The sequence below is a fragment of the Pecten maximus genome, chromosome 17 (assembly GCF_902652985.1).
Source record: "Pecten maximus chromosome 17, xPecMax1.1, whole genome shotgun sequence".
Lineage (NCBI taxonomy): Eukaryota > Metazoa > Mollusca > Bivalvia > Pectinida > Pectinidae > Pecten > Pecten maximus.
The window spans coordinates 15,545,249-15,569,989 of NC_047031.1; the positions used below are offsets into that span (position 1 = coordinate 15,545,249).

Sequence of the window (24,741 nt, forward strand, 5' to 3'; positions counted from 1 at the left end):
AGTCTACAAGGACGAATGGAAAGTAAAACAGGCTGTCACGTCGCCCTTTCACGTGCTTGAATTGTAATTTGCTTAGTTAATCTGAACTAGCCATACTAATGATTTTATCACAAATTCATCAAACTGGTCAGTGACCGCCAGTTACCAGCCATCGACACTGAAGCGCGCCATGAAAGTGCGACGTAAACTGATGAATCATCTTAAGTATGACTGTGTGACAGAACATTTTGAAATTTAGACGTGAAAAAATACCTTTTGTAAAATTGCCGTCTCCATGGCAACAGATTAACGTCATCAGAGGAACGCGCGCTCGATGACATTTACATGTAAATCACACTTCTTTTTACCCGTTGTAATGTATATCTATTACAAATGAAGACTCTTAATATTCTATTTATAAGCTTTATATCTATTGCATTTTTTTAAAAATTGTCCAAAATTCCTTGAAAATGGGTATAAAATAGTTGCTACTTTTATATCGAGCATTCTGATTGGTCAGTTGTATACTGTCCTTTGTGTTTCATGTTTTTATTGCTGTTTGGTTGTAAAAATGTTATATTTTACTGTAGATGAAAATGCCACATCACTGCACATCACTGATGTGATATATCTCTATTTCTCTATGAGAAAATTCTAATAAAACAACCGCATAATCATCAGTAACACATTGAAGCTATATCTGTATCCTGGTAACGTTACCAGGCGATATTGTGCCGTCTTGTCGCCTGACAGCGGATATTATACTGTAAAACTTGCCGATTCCTTTTGTTTTTCTCATGGAAACCTCTTAAAATAAAACGACAGTAACTTTTTATGTTGGCGTATTCGAATTGGTGCCAGGGTGGTTATAAACTGGTGACAATGTGCCCAGTTTCCTTGATTTGTTGAAAAATCCCATTCTCATTCTATGTCTTCTAAGTTAATTTCAAAATAACAGATATGCAAATGTATTCTATGAGCGAGCCTATTCTCTCGTATGAACCAAAAGACTTGTTTGAAAAGGTAACTTCATAATACAATATTATTGTAGTTTTCTAGTTCCAGTTTCATCAATATTAATTCAAAGCATGACTGATATTCAGGAAAGTTCCTTAACTCAGGTTTCTTCGCTTATTCCAGTAATGATTTCCCTATGGAAAATTGGTCAAGGAACGCCCATGCAACTGGGATCTGGTTTTCCACAGAAGACAGCACCAGACTTTCATGCGATAGTGTCATCAAATTATTTACACACACATGACCAAATTTAATACTGGTGAACCGTCGCGCGGGTACCTCGCGTAATTTCAAGTAATTAACACGTGATTATGACGCAGTTATCTAATAATTACGTGTTATTTGTCATGTAATTTTCGAGTTAATCACCAGATAAATTTTCAAATCACTATTATTTCCAGACATTAGTCAGCTTTGAACTTTTTTACAAAAAAAGAGTGACATGATTTCAGAACATTCCAAAATATACCATTAGTTTTTTTTATTATATTAAAATCATTTATTTAAACAATCAGGTGGCAAGTACACCTCCCTGTCTACATGATTCACGTTGATTAAGAACCATGATTATTCATAGTCTTCACTTAATAAGGGCTGGAACCGGCATATTTACGCTCAACCGATCGAGCGAAATATAAGTTTTTTTTATAGCTAGCTAGTCTGTCGGTAAATGTATATTGTGTTAAGTATTTACTAGGGGTGCAGTGTACCTGTATCTTTATTTAACAACACTCTGCAATTTTGACTTTCGTTACCCTCGTCAATATACAACATATATTTTACGACACAAACAATTTCATTTCTACACGTACAATAGGCTTAACTAATCATTATAAAATGTCGCTTAACTGATATACAGATGACGACATGTATATTGGTTTATTTTCCTGATGATACTGACATACATTATTTAAAAGAATGATAATGTTTAGACAGTGGCTAATTAACAACATGGTCCTCACAGGGTCAGGTAAGGTATGTAATTACTTACACAGTAGCCCGCCGAGTCATCGCCCTAACACGTAAATGTACTGCCGTGTTTGATTAAAACATACAAAACTACAGTTTCCTGGCGGTGAACGTCCTCGCTACAGTCAGCCATAATGAGGACGGGTGTCTAGGGGACACTGACAGTCAGAGTCATAATGAGGATGGGTGTCTAGGGGGACACTAACAGTCAGGGTCATAATGAGTACAGGTGACAAGAGGGACACCAACAGTGAGGGTCATAATGAGGACGGGTTTTTAGGGGGACACCAACAGTCAGGGTCATAATGAGGACAGGTGTCTAGGGGGACACCAACAGTCAGGGTCATAATGAGGACAGGTGTCTAGGGGGACATCAACAGTCGGGGTCATAATGAGGGCATGTTTACGGGGACAACAACAGTCAGGGTCATAACGAGGAGAGGTGACTAGAGGGACACCAACAGTCAGGGTCATAATGAGTACAGGTGTCTAGGGGGACATCAACAGTCAGTGTCATAATGAGGACGGGTGTTTAGGGGGACACCAACAGTCAGTGCCATAATAAGGTCGGGTGTCTAGGGGGACATCAACAGTCAGGGTCATAATGAGGACAGGTGTCTAGGGGGACATCAACAGTCAGGGTCATAATGAGGACGGGTGTCTAGGGGGACACCAACAGTCAGGGTCATAATGAGGTCGGGTGTCTAGGGGGACACCAACAGTCAGGGTCATAATGAGGACAGGTGTCTAGGGGGACATCAACAGTCAGTGTCATAATGAGGACGGGTGTTTAGGGGGACACTAACAGTCAGGGTCATAATGAGGTCGGGTGTCTAGGGGGACATCAACAGTCAGTGCCATAATGAGGACAGGTGTCTAGGGGGACATCAACAGTCAGGGTCATAATGAGGACGGGTGTTTAGGGGGACACCAACAGTCAGGGTCATAAGAGGTCGGGTGTCTAGGGCGACACCAACAGTCAGGGTCATAATGAGGACGGGTGTCTAGGGGGACACCAACAGTCAGGGTCATAATGAGGTCGGGTGTCTAGGGGGACACCAACAGTCAGGGTCATAATGAGGTCGGGTGTCTAGGGCGACACCAACAGTCAGGGTCATAATGAGGTCGGGTGTCTAGGGGGACAACAACAGTCAGTGCCATAATGAGGACGGGTGTCTAGGGGGACACCAACAGTCAGGGTCATAATGAGGACATGTGTCTAGGGGGACACCAACATTCAGGGTCATAATGAGTACAGATGACTAGGGGGACACCAACAGTCAGGGTCATAATGAGGACGGGTGTCTAGGGGGACACCAACAGTCAGTGTCATAATGAGGACGGGTGTTTAGGGGGACACCAACAGTCAGGGTCATAATGAGTACAGATGACTAGGGGGACATCAACAGTCAGGGTCATAATGAGGACGGGTGTCTAGGGGGACAACAACAGTCAGGGTCATAATGAGGACAGGTGTCTAGGGGGACACCAAGTCAGTGCCATAATGAGGACAGGTGTCTAGGGGGACACCAACAGTCAGGGTCATAATGAGGACGGGTGTCTAGGGGGACACCAACAGTCAGGGTCATAATGAGGACGGGTGTTTAGGGGGACAACAACAGTCAGGGTCATAATGAGGACGGGTGTCTAGGGGACACCAACAGTCAGGGTCATAATGAGGACGGGTGTCTAGGGGGACAACAACAGTCAGGGTCATATGAGGATGGGTGTCTAGGGGACAACAACAGTCAGGGTCATAATGAGTACAGGTGTCTAGGGGACACCAACAGTCAGTGTCATAATGAGGACGGGTGTCTAGGGGGACACCAACAGTCAGGGTTATAATGAGGACGGGTGTCTAGGGGACATCAACAGTCAGGGTCATATAAGGACCAGTGTTGTCTAGGAGACACGAAAGACATGACCAAGCAAACTCGCTTACGGTAATGTAGATAAATTAAGTTTCATAAGAGGTATTACATATTATTGATAAACTATTTCTATGACATAATATTAGTTATTTCCTCTGGGTCTACAGTGATTGGTTTCATGTAGTATTGTTTTACGTCCTATTAACATCTATGGTCATTTAACGACGGTCTCAAGAGCGTGCGATGCGCTTCTCTCCTGTACACGTGATAACATGGACTAATGTCTCCTGTACACGTGACAGTATGGACTAATGTCTCCTGTACACGTGACAGTATGGACTAATGTCTCCTGTACACGTGACAGTATGGACTAATGTCTCCTGTACACGTGACAGTATGGACTAATGTCTCCTGTACACGTGACAATATGGACTAATGTCTCCTGTACACGTGACAGTATGGACTAATGTCTCCTGTACACGTGATAGCATGGACTAATGTCTCCTGTACACGTGACAGTATGGACTAATGTCTCCTGTACACGTGACAGTATGGACTAATGTCTCCTGTACACGTGACAGTATGGACTAATGTCTCCTGTACACGTGATAGCATGGACTAATGTCTCCTGTACACGTGACAGTATGGACTAATGTCTCCTGTACACGTGATAGCATGGACTAATGTCTCCTGTACACGTGACAGTATGGACTAATGTCTCCTGTACACGTGACAGTATGGACTAATGTCTCCTGTACACGTGACAATATGGACTAATGTCTCCTGTACACGTGATAGCATGGACTAATGTCGACTTATCAGGAGTCCCTACCAGCCATGTCTGTCTAATGCGACACAACTTTTTTTTTATATTATTAAGAAAAGACAAATGACAATGTAAACAGCTACAATATGAAGCAGCAATGACATTTCCCATTTATATAGTGTATTGTCTCTCTTGTGAATCTATCATAATGCGTTCATATATTTTATAATCTTTTGCAGCAGTCACCAAATATAGAAGCCTATTAATATAAGCATCATTAGGTAGCTATTACCCTCCTTTTTGATGCCATATATAACTACATCATCAGTGTAAACTGATACATCAAAGCTGCTGTCATTTTCTGATTTCAAACCCTCAATGAAACCTCAAGGCTACACAGCTCGTAAAATGGAGTGATACAGATTGATTCTTTGTCCGACGAACGCTTCTTGTAATGGGGTGATTTAACTAAAAGGCTTTTAAACAGTGTATAAAGTCTTGTCTTTATCTTTGAAACCAGAAGTTGTTCTCAAGTAAGATCCAAGATAACTAACCATAAGCGAAGTTCTTCTGTTTTCTTAAATACGTTGACTGCCGCCCAATTTATATCAAATAACCCGTCTATAGAATATGATACGCTAATATAAATAAGTAGGTCGTCAGAATTGTACCTGCTGCCCAAATTGTATGATCGTCAAAGGCGATTAAATTTGTGATATTTTCCTATCTTGCTTAACAGTACTATTCATATACCTCCCTTTTTTACTCTAGTTGAACGTTCGCCCTTGTTAGGAAAGCTTTGGTGCTGTTTTCTGATCGAGACATACTAATGTACGCTGTACCATAACTAAAGGACGTTAAACAATTCAAACCAAACCATACCCAGACAGGGGAGTCCGTCCTTAAATCACAATAGCCGTTTATAGGAATTAACTATACAAACCAAACCATACCCACACAGGGGAGTACGTCCTTAAATCACAATAGCCGTTTATAGGAATTAACTATACAAACCAAACCATACCCAGACAGGGGAGTCCGTCCTTAAATCACAATAGCCGTTTATAGGAATTAACTATACAAACCGATCTTATGGAAAGTAAAACAGGCTGTCACGTCGCCCTTTCACGTGCTTGAATTGTAATTTGCTTAGTTAATCTGAACTAGCCATACTAATGATGTTATCACAAATTCATCAAACTGGTCAGTGACCGCCAGTTACCAGCCATCGACACTGAAGCGCGCCATGAAAGTGCGACGTAAACTGATGAATCATCTTAAGTATGACTGTGTGACAGAACATTTTGAAATTTAGACGTGAAAAAATACCTTTTGTAAAATTGCCGTCTCCATGGCAACAGATTAACGTCATCAGAGGAACGCGCGCTCGATGACATTTACATGTAAATCACACTTCTTTTTACCTGTTGTAATGTATATCTATTACAAATGAAGACTCTTAATATTCTATTTATAAGCTTTATATCTATTGCATTTTTTTTTTTAAATTGTCCAAAATTCCTTGAAAATGGGTATAAAATAGTTGCTACTTTTATATCGAGCATTCTGATTGGTCAGTTGTATACTGTCCTTTGTGTTTCGTGTTTTTATTGCTGTTTGGTTGTAAAAATGTTATTTTTTACTGTAGATGAAAATGACACATCACTGATGTGATATATCTCTATTTCTCTATGAGAAAATTCTAATGTCTCCTGTACACGTGATAGCATGGACTAATGTCTTCTGTACACGTGACAGTATGGACTAATGTCTCCTGTACACGTGACATTATTGACTAATGTCTCCTGTACACGTGACAGTATGGACTAATGTCTCCTGTACACGTGACAGTATGGACTAATGTCTCCTGTACACGTGATAGCATGGACTAATGTCTTCTGTACACGTGACAGTATGGACTAATGTCTCCTGTACACGTGACATTATTGACTAATGTCTCCTGTACACGTGACAGTATGGACTAATGTCTCCTGTACACGTGACAGTATGGACTAATGTCTCCTGTACACGTGACAGTATGGACTAATGTCTCCTGTACACGTGACAGTATGGACTAATGTCTCCTGTACACGTGACAGTATGGACTAATGTCTCCTGTACACGTGACAGTATGGACTAATGTCCCCTGTACACGTGACAGTATGGACTAATGTCTCCTGTACACGTGACAGTATGGACTAATGACTCCTGTACACGTGACAGTATGGACTAATGTCTCCTGTACACGTGACATTATGGACTAATGTCTCCTGTACACGTGACAGTATGGACTAATGTCTCCTGTACACGTGATAGCATGGACTAATGTCTCCTGTACACGTGACAGTATGGACTAATGTCTCCTGTACACGTGACAGTATGGACTAATGTCTCCTGTACACGTGACAATATGGACTAATGTCTCCTGTACACGTGATAGCATGGACTAATGTCGACTTATCAGGAGTCCCTACCAGCCATGTCTGTCTAATGCGACACAACTTTTTTTTATATTATTAAGAAAAGACAAATGACAATGTAAACAGCTACAATATGAAGCAGCAATGACATTTCCCATTTATATAGTGTATTGTCTCTCTTGTGAATCTATCATAATGCGTTCATATATTTTATATTCTTTTGCAGCAGTCACCAAATATAGAAGCCTATTAATATAAGCATCATTAGGTAGCTATTACCCTCCTTTTTGATGCCATATATAACTACATCATCAGTGTAAACTGATACATCAAAGCTGCTGTCATTTTCTGATTTCAAACCCTCAATGAAACCTCAAGGCTACACAGCTCGTAAAATGGAGTGATACAGATTGATTCTTTGTCCGACGAACGCTTCTTGTAATGGGGTGATTTAACTAAAAGGCTTTTAAACAGTGTATAAAGTCTTGTCTTTATCTTTGAAACCAGAAGTTGTTCTCAAGTAAGATCCAAGATAACTAACCATAAGCGAAGTTCTTCTGTTTTCTTAAATACGTTGACTGCCGCCCAATTTATATCAAATAACCCGTCTATAGAATATGATACGCTAATATAAATAAGTAGGTCGTCAGAATTGTACCTGCTGTCCAAATTGTATGATCGTCAAAGGCGATTAAATTTGTGATATTTTCCTATCTTGCTTAACAGTACTATTCATATACCTCCCTTTTTTACTCTAGTTGAACGTTCGCCCTTGTTAGGAAAGCTTTGGTGCTGTTTTCTGATCGAGACATACTAATGTACGCTGTACCATAACTAAAGGACGTTAAACAATTCAAACCAAACCATACCCAGACAGGGGAGTCCGTCCTTAAATCACAATAGCCGTTTATAGGAATTAACTATACAAACCAAACCATACCCACACAGGGGAGTACGTCCTTAAATCACAATAGCCGTTTATAGGAATTAACTATACAAACCAAACCATACCCAGACAGGGGAGTCCGTCCTTAAATCACAATAGCCGTTTATAGGAATTAACTATACAAACCGATCTTATGGAAAGTAAAACAGGCTGTCACGTCGCCCTTTCACGTGCTTGAATTGTAATTTGCTTAGTTAATCTGAACTAGCCATACTAATGATGTTATCACAAATTCATCAAACTGGTCAGTGACCGCCAGTTACCAGCCATCGACACTGAAGCGCGCCATGAAAGTGCGACGTAAACTGATGAATCATCTTAAGTATGACTGTGTGACAGAACATTTTGAAATTTAGACGTGAAAAAATACCTTTTGTAAAATTGCCGTCTCCATGGCAACAGATTAACGTCATCAGAGGAACGCGCGCTCGATGACATTTACATGTAAATCACACTTCTTTTTACCTGTTGTAATGTATATCTATTACAAATGAAGACTCTTAATATTCTATTTATAAGCTTTATATCTATTGCATTTTTTTTTTAAATTGTCCAAAATTCCTTGAAAATGGGTATAAAATAGTTGCTACTTTTATATCGAGCATTCTGATTGGTCAGTTGTATACTGTCCTTTGTGTTTCGTGTTTTTATTGCTGTTTGGTTGTAAAAATGTTATTTTTTACTGTAGATGAAAATGACACATCACTGATGTGATATATCTCTATTTCTCTATGAGAAAATTCTAATGTCTCCTGTACACGTGATAGCATGGACTAATGTCTTCTGTACACGTGACAGTATGGACTAATGTCTCCTGTACACGTGACATTATTGACTAATGTCTCCTGTACACGTGACAGTATGGACTAATGTCTCCTGTACACGTGACAGTATGGACTAATGTCTCCTGTACACGTGATAGCATGGACTAATGTCTTCTGTACACGTGACAGTATGGACTAATGTCTCCTGTACACGTGACATTATTGACTAATGTCTCCTGTACACGTGACAGTATGGACTAATGTCTCCTGTACACGTGACAGTATGGACTAATGTCTCCTGTACACGTGACAGTATGGACTAATGTCTCCTGTACACGTGACAGCATGGACTAATGTCTCCTGTACACGTGACAGTATGGACTAATGTCTCCTGTACACGTGACAGTATGGACTAATGTCCCCTGTACACGTGACAGTATGGACTAATGTCTCCTGTACACGTGACAGTATGGACTAATGACTCCTGTACACGTGACAGTATGGACTAATGTCTCCTGTACACGTGACATTATGGACTAATGTCTCCTGTACACGTGACAGTATGGACTAATGTCTCCTGTACACGTGATAGCATGGACTAATGTCTCCTGTACACGTGACAGTATGGACTAATGTCTCCTGTACACGTGACAGTATGGACTAATGTCTCCTGTACACGTGACAATATGGACTAATGTCTCCTGTACACGTGATAGCATGGACTAATGTCGACTTATCAGGAGTCCCTACCAGCCATGTCTGTCTAATGCGACACAACTTTTTTTTTATATTATTAAGAAAAGACAAATGACAATGTAAACAGCTACAATATGAAGCAGCAATGACATTTCCCATTTATATAGTGTATTGTCTCTCTTGTGAATCTATCATAATGCGTTCATATATTTTATAATCTTTTGCAGCAGTCACCAAATATAGAAGCCTATTAATATAAGCATCATTAGGTAGCTATTACCCTCCTTTTTGATGCCATATATAGCTACATCATCAGTGTAAACTGATACATCAAAGCTGCTGTCATTTTCTGATTTCAAACCCTCAATGAAACCTCAAGGCTACACAGCTCGTAAAATGGAGTGATACAGATTGATTCGTTGTCCGACGAACGCTTCTTGTAATGGGGTGATTTAACTAAAAGGCTTAAACAGTGTATAAAGTCTTGTCTTTATCTTTGAAACCAGAAGTTGTTCTCAAGTAAGATCCAAGATAACTAACCATAAGCGAAGTTCTTCTGTTTTCTTAATACGTTGGCTGCCGCCCAATTTATATCAAATAACCCGTCTATAGAATATGATACGCTAATATAAATAAGTAGGTCGTCAGAATTGTACCTGCTGCCCAAATTGTATGATCGTCAAAGGCGATTAAATTTGTGATATTTTCCTATCTTGCTTAACAGTACTATTCATATACCTCCCTTTTTTACTCTAGTTGAACGTTCGCCCTTGTTAGGAAAGCTTTGGTGCTGTTTTCTGATCGAGACATACAAATGTACGCTGTACCATAGCTAAAGGACGTTAAACAATTCAAACCAAACCATACCCACACAGGGGAGTACGTCCTTCAATCACAATAGCCGTTTATAGGAATTAACTATACAAACCAAGCCATACCCACACAGGGGAGTACGTCCTTAAATCACAATAGCCGTTTATAGGAATTAACTATACAAACCAAACCATACCCACACAGGGGAGTACGTCCTTAAATCACAATAGCCGTTTATAGGAATTAACTATACAAACCAAACCATACCCACACAGGGGAGTACGTCCTTAAATCACAATAGCCGTTTATAGGAATTAACTATACAAACCGATCTTATCTTGTGTTTAACTGGCACTGTGCTATAACTCTCGAGTGTTTTGGCTTCGAAAGGGCAGATATAAAGGTGCATGTGCTTCTTCTCGGTTTTTAGCAATAAACAATGTGAAGACATAAGTGTTTGACCTTACATGCTGTCCACAACTATGTATTGTAGAATACTTAAATATATGTAATATGATATAGACATGGGTTTGGATCATATGTCATTTCAATTAGAACAAAACAAACCATGCTAAAACATGTATGTACATGTTTCAATAGAATAACTGTATGCTTAAATGCTAAAAATAACCATAAATATTCGCAAACAACAAAGCGGAAACAAAGAAACAATACAACAATGGAAACGGAAGAAACAACAATGGAAACGGAGAAATCGCCCAAACAAAAGGAAGAGTACCACCCACAACATATTTTGGGGAAACGACAGATGTTCCTGGAGAGTAGACATACAATTTACACTTTTCTTAATACCGCCTAGGATGATTATGATATACAAACACTACTTTTAACAGCCACATTTTGACTGATTAAATTACGCTCTGGGACGTACTCAACAATTATGCAAATAAGTTAGTAGCAACGACAGCTTGTGACTATGCTAACTTTTTTGTTAGTTTAGATATGTTCTATTGCTGGCTCTACCTATGTAGAAATACGTACCTTATCTTGACCTTCCTGATTAGATATAGGGCACGACACATCGACACACTCTCAAGCGGTGCTATCTCAAAGTATGAAAACGTACCAGGGCCATATCTACTTCAATATTCTTCAGCAATATTCTTTATATTGGTACTAAGACTTAAATATTCTTCAGCAATATTCTTTATATTGGTACTAAGACTTAAATATTCTTCAGCAATATTCTTTATATTGGTACTAAGACTTAAATATTCTTCAGCAATATTCTTTATATTGGTACTAAGACTTAAATATTCTTCAGAAATATTCTTTATATTGGTACTAAGACTTAAATATTCTTCAGCAATATTCTTTATATTGGCCCTAAGACTTACAAATGTAAATGTTCTACAACAAAATTCTTTATACTGGTACTTATAAGTTTTGGAAGTGTTGCATTTGAAACAATTAAATCTGGATCCTTACTTTCTATTGAGCTTCAAAATTTCTTTTCATTTACTAAACTCTCCACTTTTCTTTAAATCACAGGGATTTGACATATATACTTTCATAAATATTCCTGGATGGATATTTATTGGTCGTGGAATGATAATTGTACCGAGTGTCTGCACGGTACATAGTCCCAAGACTGAGAAAACTATATCTATACTGAAGTGAAAAGTGATAAAAAAAAGTATCACCAAATAATTCACGAGGAATACCTATACCTAAATCAAGTGATGATTCCATACCTCCTATTAGGTCTACTGAAGTATGGTAGATTTATCTGAGAAGACATGATTTTTCGGCATAGCCGTCTAATTTTGTTTTGGCCCCGTATATGACGCGACAGGTGGCGTTGCTGGTCAAGATGAAGTATGTGATTGGTCAATGTAGCGGTCAATGCATAAAGCAGATATGCAGTTATAAAAGTAACAAAGTTAAGATTGAATGCAAGCTAGATAAGTTGGATTATCTGTTCATGACACACTTTGATAAAATCATATGCCCTGATTCAAATGCAGTACTTATTATTACCAAAAAAATTCAAACTGAAGTCTACTTTGTTATCCGTGCTGAACGCAAATCAGTCATTGATTTATTTCACCAGCAGTATTACATTATAACCACCAGCATTAAAACTATGCCGTTTATCTTTTTTAAAGATATTTCTTGTTTGTTTTGTTCTGTATTGTTTAACGTACTATATATTGTATAAAAACGTGATATATTAACATGATTTTTGTTTATTTATTCATTATTTCTACAATGATCTATGTACATATACGTAATCAATATCACCTTTGATACATTTTAGTTTCAGTAAAATCCGGAGATTATTGATCGGCTGTTGGAAATGTATCGCTGTTTCCGGTTTGATTGCGATCGGCTTAGGGTTGATAGTACGATTGATTTATGCTCAAAAATATAAGACAAGTTATTCAGGCTGTCGATGTAAAATGCCAGAGTTTATTTCCAAATGTAACGTTTATTTTGTATGTATATGTTTGATATTATTTCCGTTTCTATTAAGCAAGTTTGTATTCCAATAAAAGGGTTCCCATCGAACGCATCCCAGTTTGTTTGATACCTTTTGCATCTCCGTTATAAAAGAGTTACAAAAAATGTGGTGGACTGTCTGCTCAATTTGACACTACATCGACCGGTCAGTATCTGAATGTCAGAGGGAGACACGTGGTTACCGTTATTAGAGCCAAATGACATTCAATTCATCAGTATGTATATCAGGCTTTGAATATCCTCTTATTTTAGTTTTTTTTTATTTTAAGAGATCCGTATCCTCTAGAACTAAATGTACAACTCACCCTCTGCAGCTCTCGCCAGTCTCTGAGCTTATCAGACTGCAGTCAGAGGACCAGTTACATATCAGTTACATGTAGAACAAGAGTTAGAAACAAGTGACATGATGTATGTCGCACATGTGATACACTTCATGTATTATCATTTGTAACGAACCAGTGCTCTACCTTAGTGATGCACAACACAACATGTGAATACACAACATGTATACACAACATGTAATCTGGTAATAGCCCGATATTCCTCTGGCCCTGGCACCATATCTGGTGTAAGGCCCATACACCAGACATGGTGTCAGGGCCAGAGGAAACTCGGGCTAAACATGTAGATATACAACCCAAATCTGTTATACCTTCAAAACATTTCTTCACACTAAGACAAATAAATAAGTCAAATTTCATGTATGGAAGGTTCTCTGAGACCTTTGATAGAATATACATATGTAGTTACAGAACAAATGTACATGTATAGCGGAACTGGACCGTGTCGATCATCGGTGACCAGGTAGCTCAATCGGTAGAGCATCCGGCTAGTGTTCGGAGGTCCCGGGTTCGAACCCTGGTCTGGCTGTGCATTTTCCCACTCCTATTACATTTGGTGCCTGTGACCAAACCTTGTTTCAAGTGAGGTAAATAAATGTACTTGACAAGGAGATACCCGAACCTGGGTTGTGAGTTGTGAAGTATTCGGGGTCGAAGACTTAAAAAAATAGGAGGGAAGAGTGTAGCGGAACTGGACCGGGTCGATCATCAGCGACCAGGTAGCTCAATCGGTAGAGCATCCGGCTAGTGTTCGGAGGTCCCGTGTTCAAACCCCGGTCTGGCCGTGCTTTTTTACACTCCTATTACACATGTAGGTATATCTGAAGAATCAAATAATAATACACTAACAATATAGTTCAGGTACAGAGTGCAATCAGAGACGTGTTATTGTACAATGTATATTGATAAAAAAAAAACATGACATAATTTTATTTTCAGATGTTAATTAAAACATTACTGGATTGTCTGATATATGGTGTTATGTTAATTTCAGGATGAGCAGCGATTGTATCAAGTGATGATTTATGTTTCAATGACAAGTTCTACAAACTTCATGGAAAAGGATGCTACATAAAATCTCTGCTCATTCTAATGCAACAGTAAAACAAGAAGTGTGCTGAGGGATCGAAACCATGACCCTTGGCTTTCTGGTCTACCACTCTGTTGATTGAGCTAGGGGAACCCCCCTATTGTGAAATTGATACATGTAGAAAGTGAATAATATCACTGGAATCCTGGCTTATCAGGAACTTAAAAATGTAGTCTGCAAACCAGATAACAAACTGTGGACAAGAACAGAACATAATATTTAATAAACAGTAGAATGGAATCAGGATTTGAAAAGGACTTGGTAGAGGCATTGAAGACTGTTGTAAAGGGAAGCAACTGGCAATGTCTTGGAGATGTAGATCAGCTAAAAATGTCAAAATGTAGACGGTAAGTCTGAAATATTTACTAGTAAAATCTCCAGAAATGCAACACATACTGTTATTTGTATAAATCCCACTTTCAGCTCTCCTCCTTTGGGGATATAACCAATTCTGTTGCCAGTAAGTGTGGTCTACTGGTAGGATGCTGGACTGGTTATCGAAGGATCACTTAGTTCAAGTCCTGGCACAGCCACTGTATGGTCTTTTTGAACAAGATACACTTTGTATTTTATTCCATTGTGTACTAGTCGACTCAGCTGTTTGCTTTCCAGGGAGTTAAGGAAGATTCATAGGCTGGTATAGCTAAATACCTGATATTGCATGGATATCAAATGATATGTAAACCATTTTGAAATGGCTAAAATTGCTGTAATAAAGCTGTATATAAGAACGTCAAATTATTGTAACAACTTTTGATAGTGCACACACCTCCGCCATTTCTGATCATTTCTGAAGAAGAACACTGAATTTACAACAACATAATCATGATATATATAACACCACCAATTTCAAAATACAGTAATTTGAAAATTCAAGTTTTTAAAATTTTAGTGTCTATTCAATATATCAATTAATTTAAAAGCAGGTACCTGTTATGGCTAAATTGTGTTGTGTATTTCAGTCTGTATACAGAAGAAGGAGATGATTTGGTTCTGGTCAGTGTTCAGGCTGGAAAACAGTTCTTTGTGTTAGATGCCTCTTGTCCACATGAAGGTAATACAAACTATATACATGTACATGCAGGTATGTACTGTACATTTCTTCTGTAAGAATAATATAATTTTCTGTATCTCCTTAGTAATATGTCAAAAAGAAATAAGGTAGATAGATTTAAAGCTACTGTTGTAGTGGAAAAACATTGACACTTAATATATAATTTCAACTGCCTTTTCAATGTTTTTCTGCTACAGCAGTACCTAGCAAGTACATTTGCAGGCCAGGATTTAAAACAAATGTATAATGGTTTAGAGTGCTGTTAAGAAAGAGACATTATGGAAGGCATGCAGAAAGATTCATGAAAAGTTGTGTGGAAAATTGTTTTTGGGCCTATAGATTATAAACTGTCAACTGAGCATGAATTTGTCATCATGAAACTTATGTAAACATATGCAGGACTTGCTCAGATCTTGCAATGTGAAAATTACTCAAAATGCATGAAAGGTGCATTAATTTGTTGAAAAAATGCTTTTCATGACTATTAGTTGATTTTACAGAGACACTAGAAACACACATGTTAAGGTTACCTGTTATAGGACTGGGTTGCTTTCATATGTGGTCTGTAGGAGATCAATTTCATATTGTTTCTGATATAAATTGTATTAATTTTAACTTACTCTGACTATGCTGAAATTGGTATCAGACCTGTTTGTCTAAAAATGTTTTACTATATCAGGACTGTTATTTCCTTCTTTATCTTCCTGGTGATCACCACCAACCAGTATTCCAGTATTGAATTTCCTGGGATATTAAATTATCTCCCCTGATACATTGTCAATTTGCAATACCCTTCATAACACTAATACATGTGCACAATATATATCTATATTGTTGTTTATACACACTATATTTGTGTAACTGTTCCATGTTTTATGTCTAATGTGATCCACCTGTGTCTTGAGGGGCAGATTGCCTCAAAAATTTGACAATTATCTATATATATACATATATGTATGTTTATTCATGTCTATAGGAGGTCCTCTGGATGAGGGAGACATTGAAGACATTGACGGACGCTGGGTCGTGCTGTGTCCGTGGCATTCATACGATTATGATTTAGAAACTGGGCAGTCCTCCTCTGGTTTAGTGGTAAGTGATCTAAACCTTAATTCTAAGTTCAGGATAAGCTTGACCTTGGAATGTATTCATATTTTCATTGACTCTGACCTCTCGGTGGCAGATCTAATCATCAAGTGCATTGCCAGATATTTTGCTATATTTCGGAAATCTCCAAAGATAATTAGGCTACAGCTAGCTCTATATGAATTTAATCATATAATTTGCTGATTTTTAGAAGTGCTTTACTCCAATTGTTTAATAATAAAAAGCAATGAATTTTTTTTTTGCCCAGGCTGACACTGCTGAGACTTATATAGTTGATTTTCTGCTGTTTAAATATACCTTATCAATGGGCTATAAACAAATTTCCACAAATTTAACATGCAACACATTCAACAATGTCTCCTTTTGCATTTTAGCAAGACACCTATCCAGTGGAAGTTGTGGAAGGAAAAGTTTATGTCCACACTGACAGAAATGTCTCACTAAAGCCAGCCAAACCAGCACAGGTAACAACAGGTGAGTTATTTCCCCTATAGGTTACAACCTGAGACTCATCACATTTCATGTCTGCAGGAAATTGTATCAATTGAATAATGATCAATCTTAGAAAGCCATGATTAATTTGTCATTGTCAGGACATTGATGTCATTATATATATCAGAACACTACCTTTTATAAAGAGTATTTAGGTGTAAATGAAGATCTTTATGAGATCATTTTTTTTCTTACTGGATCCCACTGATACCTGTTAATATAGTACATGTAACAGTAGCGGATTAAGACAGGTTTGGCATAACGAAGATCGACTGTATTAATTTGATTTGAATTCCCACCAAATCCCACTTATACCAGTAGTAAAGTACTATACCAGGTCACCACTTTGACATTATGAAGATCGACTTTATTGATTTGAATTCTGATTCCTACCAAATCTCACTGATACCAGTATAGTAATGTAACAGTACAGGAGAATGACAGGTTTAACATCAGGAAGATTGACTGTTATAAGATGAATTCTGATTCCTACTAGATCCCCCTGAACCCAGTTGTAACACATACATGTACATGTAATATATGGTACAGGATGACTGGTTTGACATGACGAAGATCAGCTTCATTAATTTAAATTTTGATTTCTACCAAATCTCACTGATATCAGTAGTAAAGTACTTATACATGTACTATACCGTGCAAGTTGTCAGTTTGACATTATGAGGATCAACTTTATTAATTTAAATTTTGATTTCTACCAGATCTCACTGATACCAGTAGTAATGTAACAGTACAGGAGAATGACAACAGTCTGACATACTGGGCCGTCAAAGTTCTACAGACGTCAAATCCTGAGGATAAGGTGAGCTATCTCCCCTGGTCTAGTAGAATGCTGTATGAAATATCAGTAATTTTGTCTTTATCCATATCCAAGAATCACACTGTTAGTATATAATTTCTCTGCACCCTTACAATATCTGATAGCTAAGTATAAGATTCATGGTTCAATTCCATTGGTTTCAGAATTTTTTTTTACCATAAACAAAAAACATATTAAGAAACTCATTTAGCTGATAGAGAATTCATGTTAAGTTGAGAAACTACGTGATACCTGGTATAGGTAAGGATAGATTTTTAGGAGGGAATTTCTATTTGCCAAAATATTTTAAATTTGAGAATTTTGCGGGAAAAATCCTTTGATTTTTACATGATGTAAATCAAGTGTTCAAATCATAAGGATGTATATTTAGGGAAAAACTCTAGGATGCTGCAAATATAGACATGTTTGAATCTGTAATATTTTTTGTAAACTTGCGAAGAACAGTAAATGCATTGCTGGAACAAATAACAAGTAAACTTGACTGTCACTGCTACAGGCAAAACTGACTTTGAAGATTGGAGAGCTCTGGAGGTCAGGGGAGATCACTGTGATAGGTAATCATTCCCCACCTGACCAGCCTTCTCGTGACCCTCAACTCAATATAGTAGCTCCGGGGAAAGAGAGGAAGCGTGGGAAAGGAGCGACACAGGTTTGTTGTAGTTTGTTGCTGGGAAAAGTATCTGTTATATTCATTTGTCAATTAGTTGGTGGCTGTAGTTTATTTTCAAATTAGATATATATTACAATTAAATGTTTATAATTTTAAAGAGCAAATTGTAATTATAAGGAATGCATGCTGTTAAAATTGATGTACAAATGTAGCTTGATACAGCAACACAGCATATTTTATCTGATAGTGTTTGAACATGTTAAGTATATATCACATCACACTGTAGAATAACAAAATAAATTGTTTCCAAAAAATACCAATTATAATAGACAATTAGTAGTTCACATGGCATGTTCCCATTACTCCAAAACTACATGCAGCAATTTTAAATCAGTAATTGTATACAACAATTCACACTTGAATCCTCTTGACAAAATCTTTTATCTGCTCCATAGATGAAAAAAGCCTATAAGATTTTAATTTAGTGTTTGACAAAGCTAATGAATAAAAGATGTTTTAATTATTCTTTTAATAAAAAAAATGGTTAAAAGAAATACAAATCTGACCCTACAGAGCAGTCGCATTTCCAACCTCCACTCCCTGGCCAACATAGAACAGTGGGCCATCGACTTATCCTGGGATATAGTGGCTCGCTTCCGATGTTTGGCCAGTAGTAATCACACAGAGACTGACCATACACCAGATGGTCAAGGGCAACAACTCCCTAAAGAATTTTTTGACGATTTTGTCAAAGTGGCTTGTGATGAAGCAAAGGTATATATGTAAAATCATAGAAAAAATCTAGATACAGCATTTATTACTTTTCACAAATGCTTTGACGTGATGCAGAAATATAATTGATTTTAAGACTTCTCAAAGGAGTGATTCTATTTCAAATTATCATAATCTGCACACTATATATTTCAAGCATTTCCTGTTGCTGTCCGATAGATTGAAGGAGTTGGACAGCCATTTTGGTGCCTTAACTGTACATAATGGTAAGATTTATCAGGAATACATTTGTTTGATGTGCTTTTGACAGTAACTGGCCAAGGGTGGGAAAGAGAAGGGAGACAACTCAGAATAATAGAGGAAGATTTAATAGAAAGTTTTTGATGAAAAGGGGGAAAAAATCTTGCTTATCCTAAATTTTGTCATGTCCACAATTATTTTGCACCATCTGAATATGAATATTTTTCTCTCATAAAAAATTGTGTTTTGTATGCTGTGGTTTAAATTAAAAAGTAAAAAAAAATGTCAGTTTATCTTCCCCCATCGTATTTAGGTACATTGTAGTAAGAAAAGCATATGTTATATTTACAGGGCTTTGGGAATCAGCTACAGAAACCATGGACTGTGTTTTAGCTAGACTTGCTATAGTCCATATGGTACATGAAGCTCGGTAAGATCAAAGTGAATTTGCCTCTTGTACAAACATGTACCGGCCAATAAGCCAACCCCTGTTTATTGCAGTTCAGTGAAAATGTTAACAAAAATTTAATCCTCTCTTGATGTTAATCCCTACTCAGAGTGAAAAGTTACATCGTAAAGTCTCAGGTTAAACGGTTGGAATAAGAAACATCTTGGATACAGTGATTATAACAATGTTCCACATATAACGAACATATAAAAAATCTGTTACAAATTTTTATTTTGAATTTTAGATTGTACAAGCTTACACTGGTGTATGATAGCCATTTTAAATGATAACACTTTCAGAGGGCTGGATGTTCAACCTAAGACTTTAGCCAAGTTTGCCTCCCAGAAGGATGTGAAATCAGTTGATGTCCTGAAGGTGATTTACTCCGATGAGATAACACATGTGGCAGCAGGACTGCGATGGTTTACCTATGTCTGTCAACATCATAGTCCACCATTGGTAAGGCTGTACATTTCATCCCTTAAGCATCATATGGTGGACTGTTCAATATATTCGGGCCACGGTGGCCAAGAGGTTAAGGTGTCTGGCACATCCTTAAATGACCATGGCTGTTAATAGGACGTTAAAAACAAACCAAACCAAAAGTTCAAATATCCCTTCCTCTGAGACCTTTCACCGGCCCATTGTCTGTGTGTCCTTAAACAATTTCTTTCTTGTGAAGAATGTACCTGGTCAGAAAATATATTTCTCAAACTTAATACATGTTTGTCTGTTTTCCTTAGTCCCTAGTAAAAAATGTGTCCACTTAATTTTGAAACTGATTATGAATACAAAATGATGGTTAGGTGGCCATTTTGGATTTTATATTATAAAATATGTCTGTTTTTTGCTATATTTATAATTCATTAGTTGATCTTCGAAGTTTTTATCGCTATTTCTGAGAAATGAATTTGTCTCCGGGTCATTTTTAGGTTCAGCATGTTTTCAAATGAAATATCAGTTATGAAAGATCAGTCTTACATAGACCCATAAAGACCCATAAAGATCTTTCAATTTTGGGTGGCAAGATTCCTTGGGATAATTACTGTTATATCTGAACAGTTCGGTATTTTACTGTGTTGACTGTTTTACCCTGTAAGCCAGCTTTCACTGATCCTTCAGTCTCAATGTCATTGAAATTAAGGATTCTGTCTAAGAAAATCTTAACACTGAATATTTAACCTACAAGATTATAATTTCATTAATTTTTTACATAAATAACATCATGTTGAAAAGATTAAAAACAAATGAGTTGATGTACAGAAATTATTTTCCTGATATCAAATTTTTTTTTTTTTTATTGATTATCCAGAGGTAAAGTATTAAGGAGTCATCTACCATTTATCTGCATGCATACAAAAAATGTATATTGTAACCTGCCTTAAAGGTTATCTGTATAAAACTAAAAAAAATGATTGTCTATAAAGGCCATCTGCCTCTGCTTCCCTAGATGGTCTTTTTACACAGTCTAGACTTTAATTTGCTTTATCTTCTTCTGTTTTCAGGAGTGTATTCCAACCTTTCATGACATGGTAAAAAAACATTTTCGGTAGGTTGCTGATAAATCTTTATGCTATTAATCTTAATATATTTTTTATATCTTGGATTTCTGTTATGTCCCTTTAAATGTTCTTAGATGGCCATATAAAATATTTTCAATGTCAACGTATTTCTCAACCTTTTAAATTTTTGATGTGTTATCAATTCATGTGTATCTTTCAAATGTGTCATCATATCTTGTGTAGTCCTTTACAAATGTGTCATCATATCTTGTGTAGTCCTTTACAAATGTGTCATCTCATCAAGTGTCAGCATACCTTGTGTACTTCTCAGATGTCATCATACATGTATCTTGTGTTTTAATTTTAGAACTTTTTGCTTTTGATAAAATTACCAAAAAATATTTGACAGGTTTCTTAGTCTGCTGTTATGTTGAACCAGTTGAACCTGTAGGAAAATGACCATAAAGCAGAGCTTTATAGTTATCTAGTAAAACCATTTATCAAACTATTTTGTGCAATTAATGATGTTGCACATATCCACCAGAATTTGTATCACAATACCCAGTAACGCTTGTCTAGTGTAAAGTTATTTTTTGTATCATATAAGATGCAGTCATTCTTTTTTTCAGTGGATATTTGAAGCCACCATTTAACACCGAGGGTCGTGGTACAGCTGGTATGGGACCTGAGGTAAGAAAAGTGTTGTTCATACCCTGGTATAATGCCCAGATTTTTCTGTTTTCAATGATGTGACATTTTCCTCAGTGACATTAGAATGACGTCATATATACAATTGGTTTAGATACTTTAACCCATAAGGGAAGTAGTTCACTAAAATTTTAAAAACTGGAAAATATTGTTTTAATGCAAATTCGGACAAGAAAAAGAATTGGTTACCCATATGTGTTCAATATCGATCCATCTCTGTCTTGGGGATGCATTCTGTAATGTCTTGTTTTCAAGAATGAGATTTTTTACAGATCAGATGTCAGTCTTTTGCTAACATAAATTGTTATCTTATACATACATGTAAAATATTAAAGTATGTGATTGATGTCCTATAAACTGACCATGATACCATGTGTGGTATCAGTGCTTAATACGATATCAAACTATTGGTGCACAGAGTTTTCTACTGATAAGATATGCAGTGTTGACTGCTCGCCTGAATCTAGCATCAAAATATAATATTTTCTGTTTTTCAGTGCTTGATAATTGTGTTATATGTCTTTTCAGTGGTACATGCCTCTTATCAAACCACAAAGCTGACCCATGGAGGACACTGTGATCTCGCCCCTACCGTCACCAACATCCAAGGCTGAAACTGCCTAAAAGATGTAAAACCGCATCTAGTTACTTGTAGCCATTGGAAATAATTTGCGATGGTGCAAAACCACAATTTTCCATATGTAAATTTCTCATTTGCATATGAAGCCCACACATTGATAATTAAGGACATCATTGACCTAAATTGACCCCAAAATATCATGACAATACATCTTGAAGAAAGAATACTAAGATACACTGGTGTCAGGTGGGCAGACTGAACAAGATTGATGCTAAGATGATGTTTGGTATTTACATAGGTGGTGTACCAAGGTGGTGTACCAAGATGATGATGATGCATGTCCTTATAAGATCCATTGATGTCTCTAAATGAGATCTAAATATTGATTTGGATGGTGGGGGTGAGGAAGTGTAACAGTTATTATTAGCTCACCTGCTTGAAGGCTCACCATGTTTGTGTAAATAAATGACCTTGACCTTCAATCATGGTCACATGAGTAAAATAGGCTTAAATCTTTAAACAACTTCTTCTCAATAACCGAGAGATACAGGGACTTGATAGAAGGCCTGTAGCATCCTGGGGTGAAGGGCCACTAAGCTTGTTCCAAAGAATGACATTGACCTTCATTCAATGTCTCAAAGGTCAAATAGGCTATAATCTTCAAACAATGATTATGCGATAGCCAAGTATCACCAAGACCTGATATTAGGCCAATAGTATACTGGAATGAAGGACTAGAAAATTTATTGACAAAGAAACCTAGTTCACACTGATATTTGAATAACGTGGTAAACAGCATAGTATCTGCAGAAACGTCCTCAATCTACTTCAAAGTTGCTTTAGAGCCAGATGAGTGATACAGGCCCATTGGGCCTCTTGTTGATTAATATGATGATGTATATTGTACATGAAAATAAAGAGAGAAAAAACATATAATAAAATTGTTATTCTAATATTTCAACGGAGACCTTGATATATCTCAGAAGCATGTACATATATATGTTGTTCAGCAGGGAGTTTTCTTGTTTAGCTATAAGATTTAGGCTGGTGAGTTTACCTGTTTTAGCTATAAGATTTAGGCTGGTGAGTTTACCTGTTTTAGCTATAAGATTTAGGCTGGTGAGTTTACCTGTTTTAGCTATAAGATTTAGGCTGGTGAGTTTACCTGTTTTAGCTATAAGATTTAGGCTGGTGAGCTTACCTGTTTTAGCATTAAGATTTAGGCTGGTGAGTTTACCTGTTTTAGCTATAAGATTTAGGCTGGTGAGTTTACCTGTTTTAGCTATAAGATTTAGGCTGGTGAGTTTACCTGTTTTAGCTATAAGATTTAGGCTGGCGAGTTTACCTGTTTTAGCTATAAGATTTAGGCTGGCGAGTTTACCTGTTTTAGCTATAAGATTTAGGCTGGCGAGTTTACCTGTTTTAGCTATAAGATTTAGGCTGGTGAGTTTACCTGTTTTAGCTATAAGATTTAGGCTGGTGAGCTTACCTGTTTTAGCATTAAGATTTAGGCTGGTGAGTTTACCTGTTTTAGCTATAAGATTTAGGCTGGTGAGTTTACCTGTTTTAGCTATAAGATTTAGGCTGGTGAGCTTACCTGTTTTAGCATTAAGATTTAGGCTGGTGAGCTTACCTGTTTTAGCTATAAGATTTAGGCTGGTGAGTTTACCTGTTTTAGCTATAAGATTTAGGCTGGTGAGTTTACCTGTTTTAGCTATAAGATTTAGGCTGGTGAGCTTACCTGTTTTAGCTATAAGATTTAGGCTGGTGAGTTTACCTGTTTTAGCTATAAGTATTTACTGTATGTATCGGGCAATAGACTCATTCCCAGTAATAAACTTAAGATATTAAGCCATCTCTACTTCTGATCTCCACCTGGGGGTACCCAGTAATAACCACACCACATGGACCCATCTCCCACTTTGTAGGCCTTCGCTGCCGTCAACCTTGTATAATGAACACTGGACCTGATAATTTGTTAAAATATAGATATCTGATTATGTATATAAAATAGGCTGCATGGTATGTACATATGTATGAACACGGACGTCATAATTTGTTAACAGTATAGATATCTGATTATATATATTAAATAGGCTGCATGGTATGTAATAAGTTTGACAGCATATAGAAATGTCTAACATATGATGACATTTTAAATTATACGTTTTTGTTACTGGTTGAATACCAAACCTTTTAATTTGACAAGATCATGTGCACACTTCCACATGTCAAATAAAGCATTTCAATTTCAGCCATGATGCTTGTTTTGTT

At 37.1% G+C, this 24,741-nt stretch overlaps 1 protein-coding gene across 2 annotated transcripts; it reads left to right on the top strand.

Moving 5' to 3' along the window:
* Positions 1 to 12,824: 12,824 nt before the first annotated feature.
* Positions 12,825 to 24,726, top strand: LOC117315004 (uncharacterized protein HI_0077-like). 2 transcript variants are annotated; one of them, XM_033869126.1, is made up of 14 exons: positions 12,825 to 12,870; positions 14,061 to 14,503; positions 15,119 to 15,210; positions 16,187 to 16,302; positions 16,692 to 16,791; positions 17,529 to 17,629; positions 18,144 to 18,296; positions 18,831 to 19,031; positions 19,186 to 19,255; positions 19,581 to 19,659; positions 19,977 to 20,136; positions 21,183 to 21,226; positions 21,809 to 21,869; positions 22,416 to 24,726. In XM_033869126.1, exons 2-14 carry the CDS (start codon positions 14,391 to 14,393, stop codon positions 22,446 to 22,448), a joined length of 1,323 nt encoding a protein of 440 aa, XP_033725017.1. In that variant the 5' UTR covers positions 12,825 to 12,870; positions 14,061 to 14,390; the 3' UTR covers positions 22,449 to 24,726. The 2 variants fall into 2 exon arrangements, with proteins under 2 accessions (XP_033725017.1, XP_033725016.1); XM_033869125.1 differs by having other exon boundaries at positions 12,831 to 12,940.
* Positions 24,727 to 24,741: the final 15 nt, after the last annotated feature.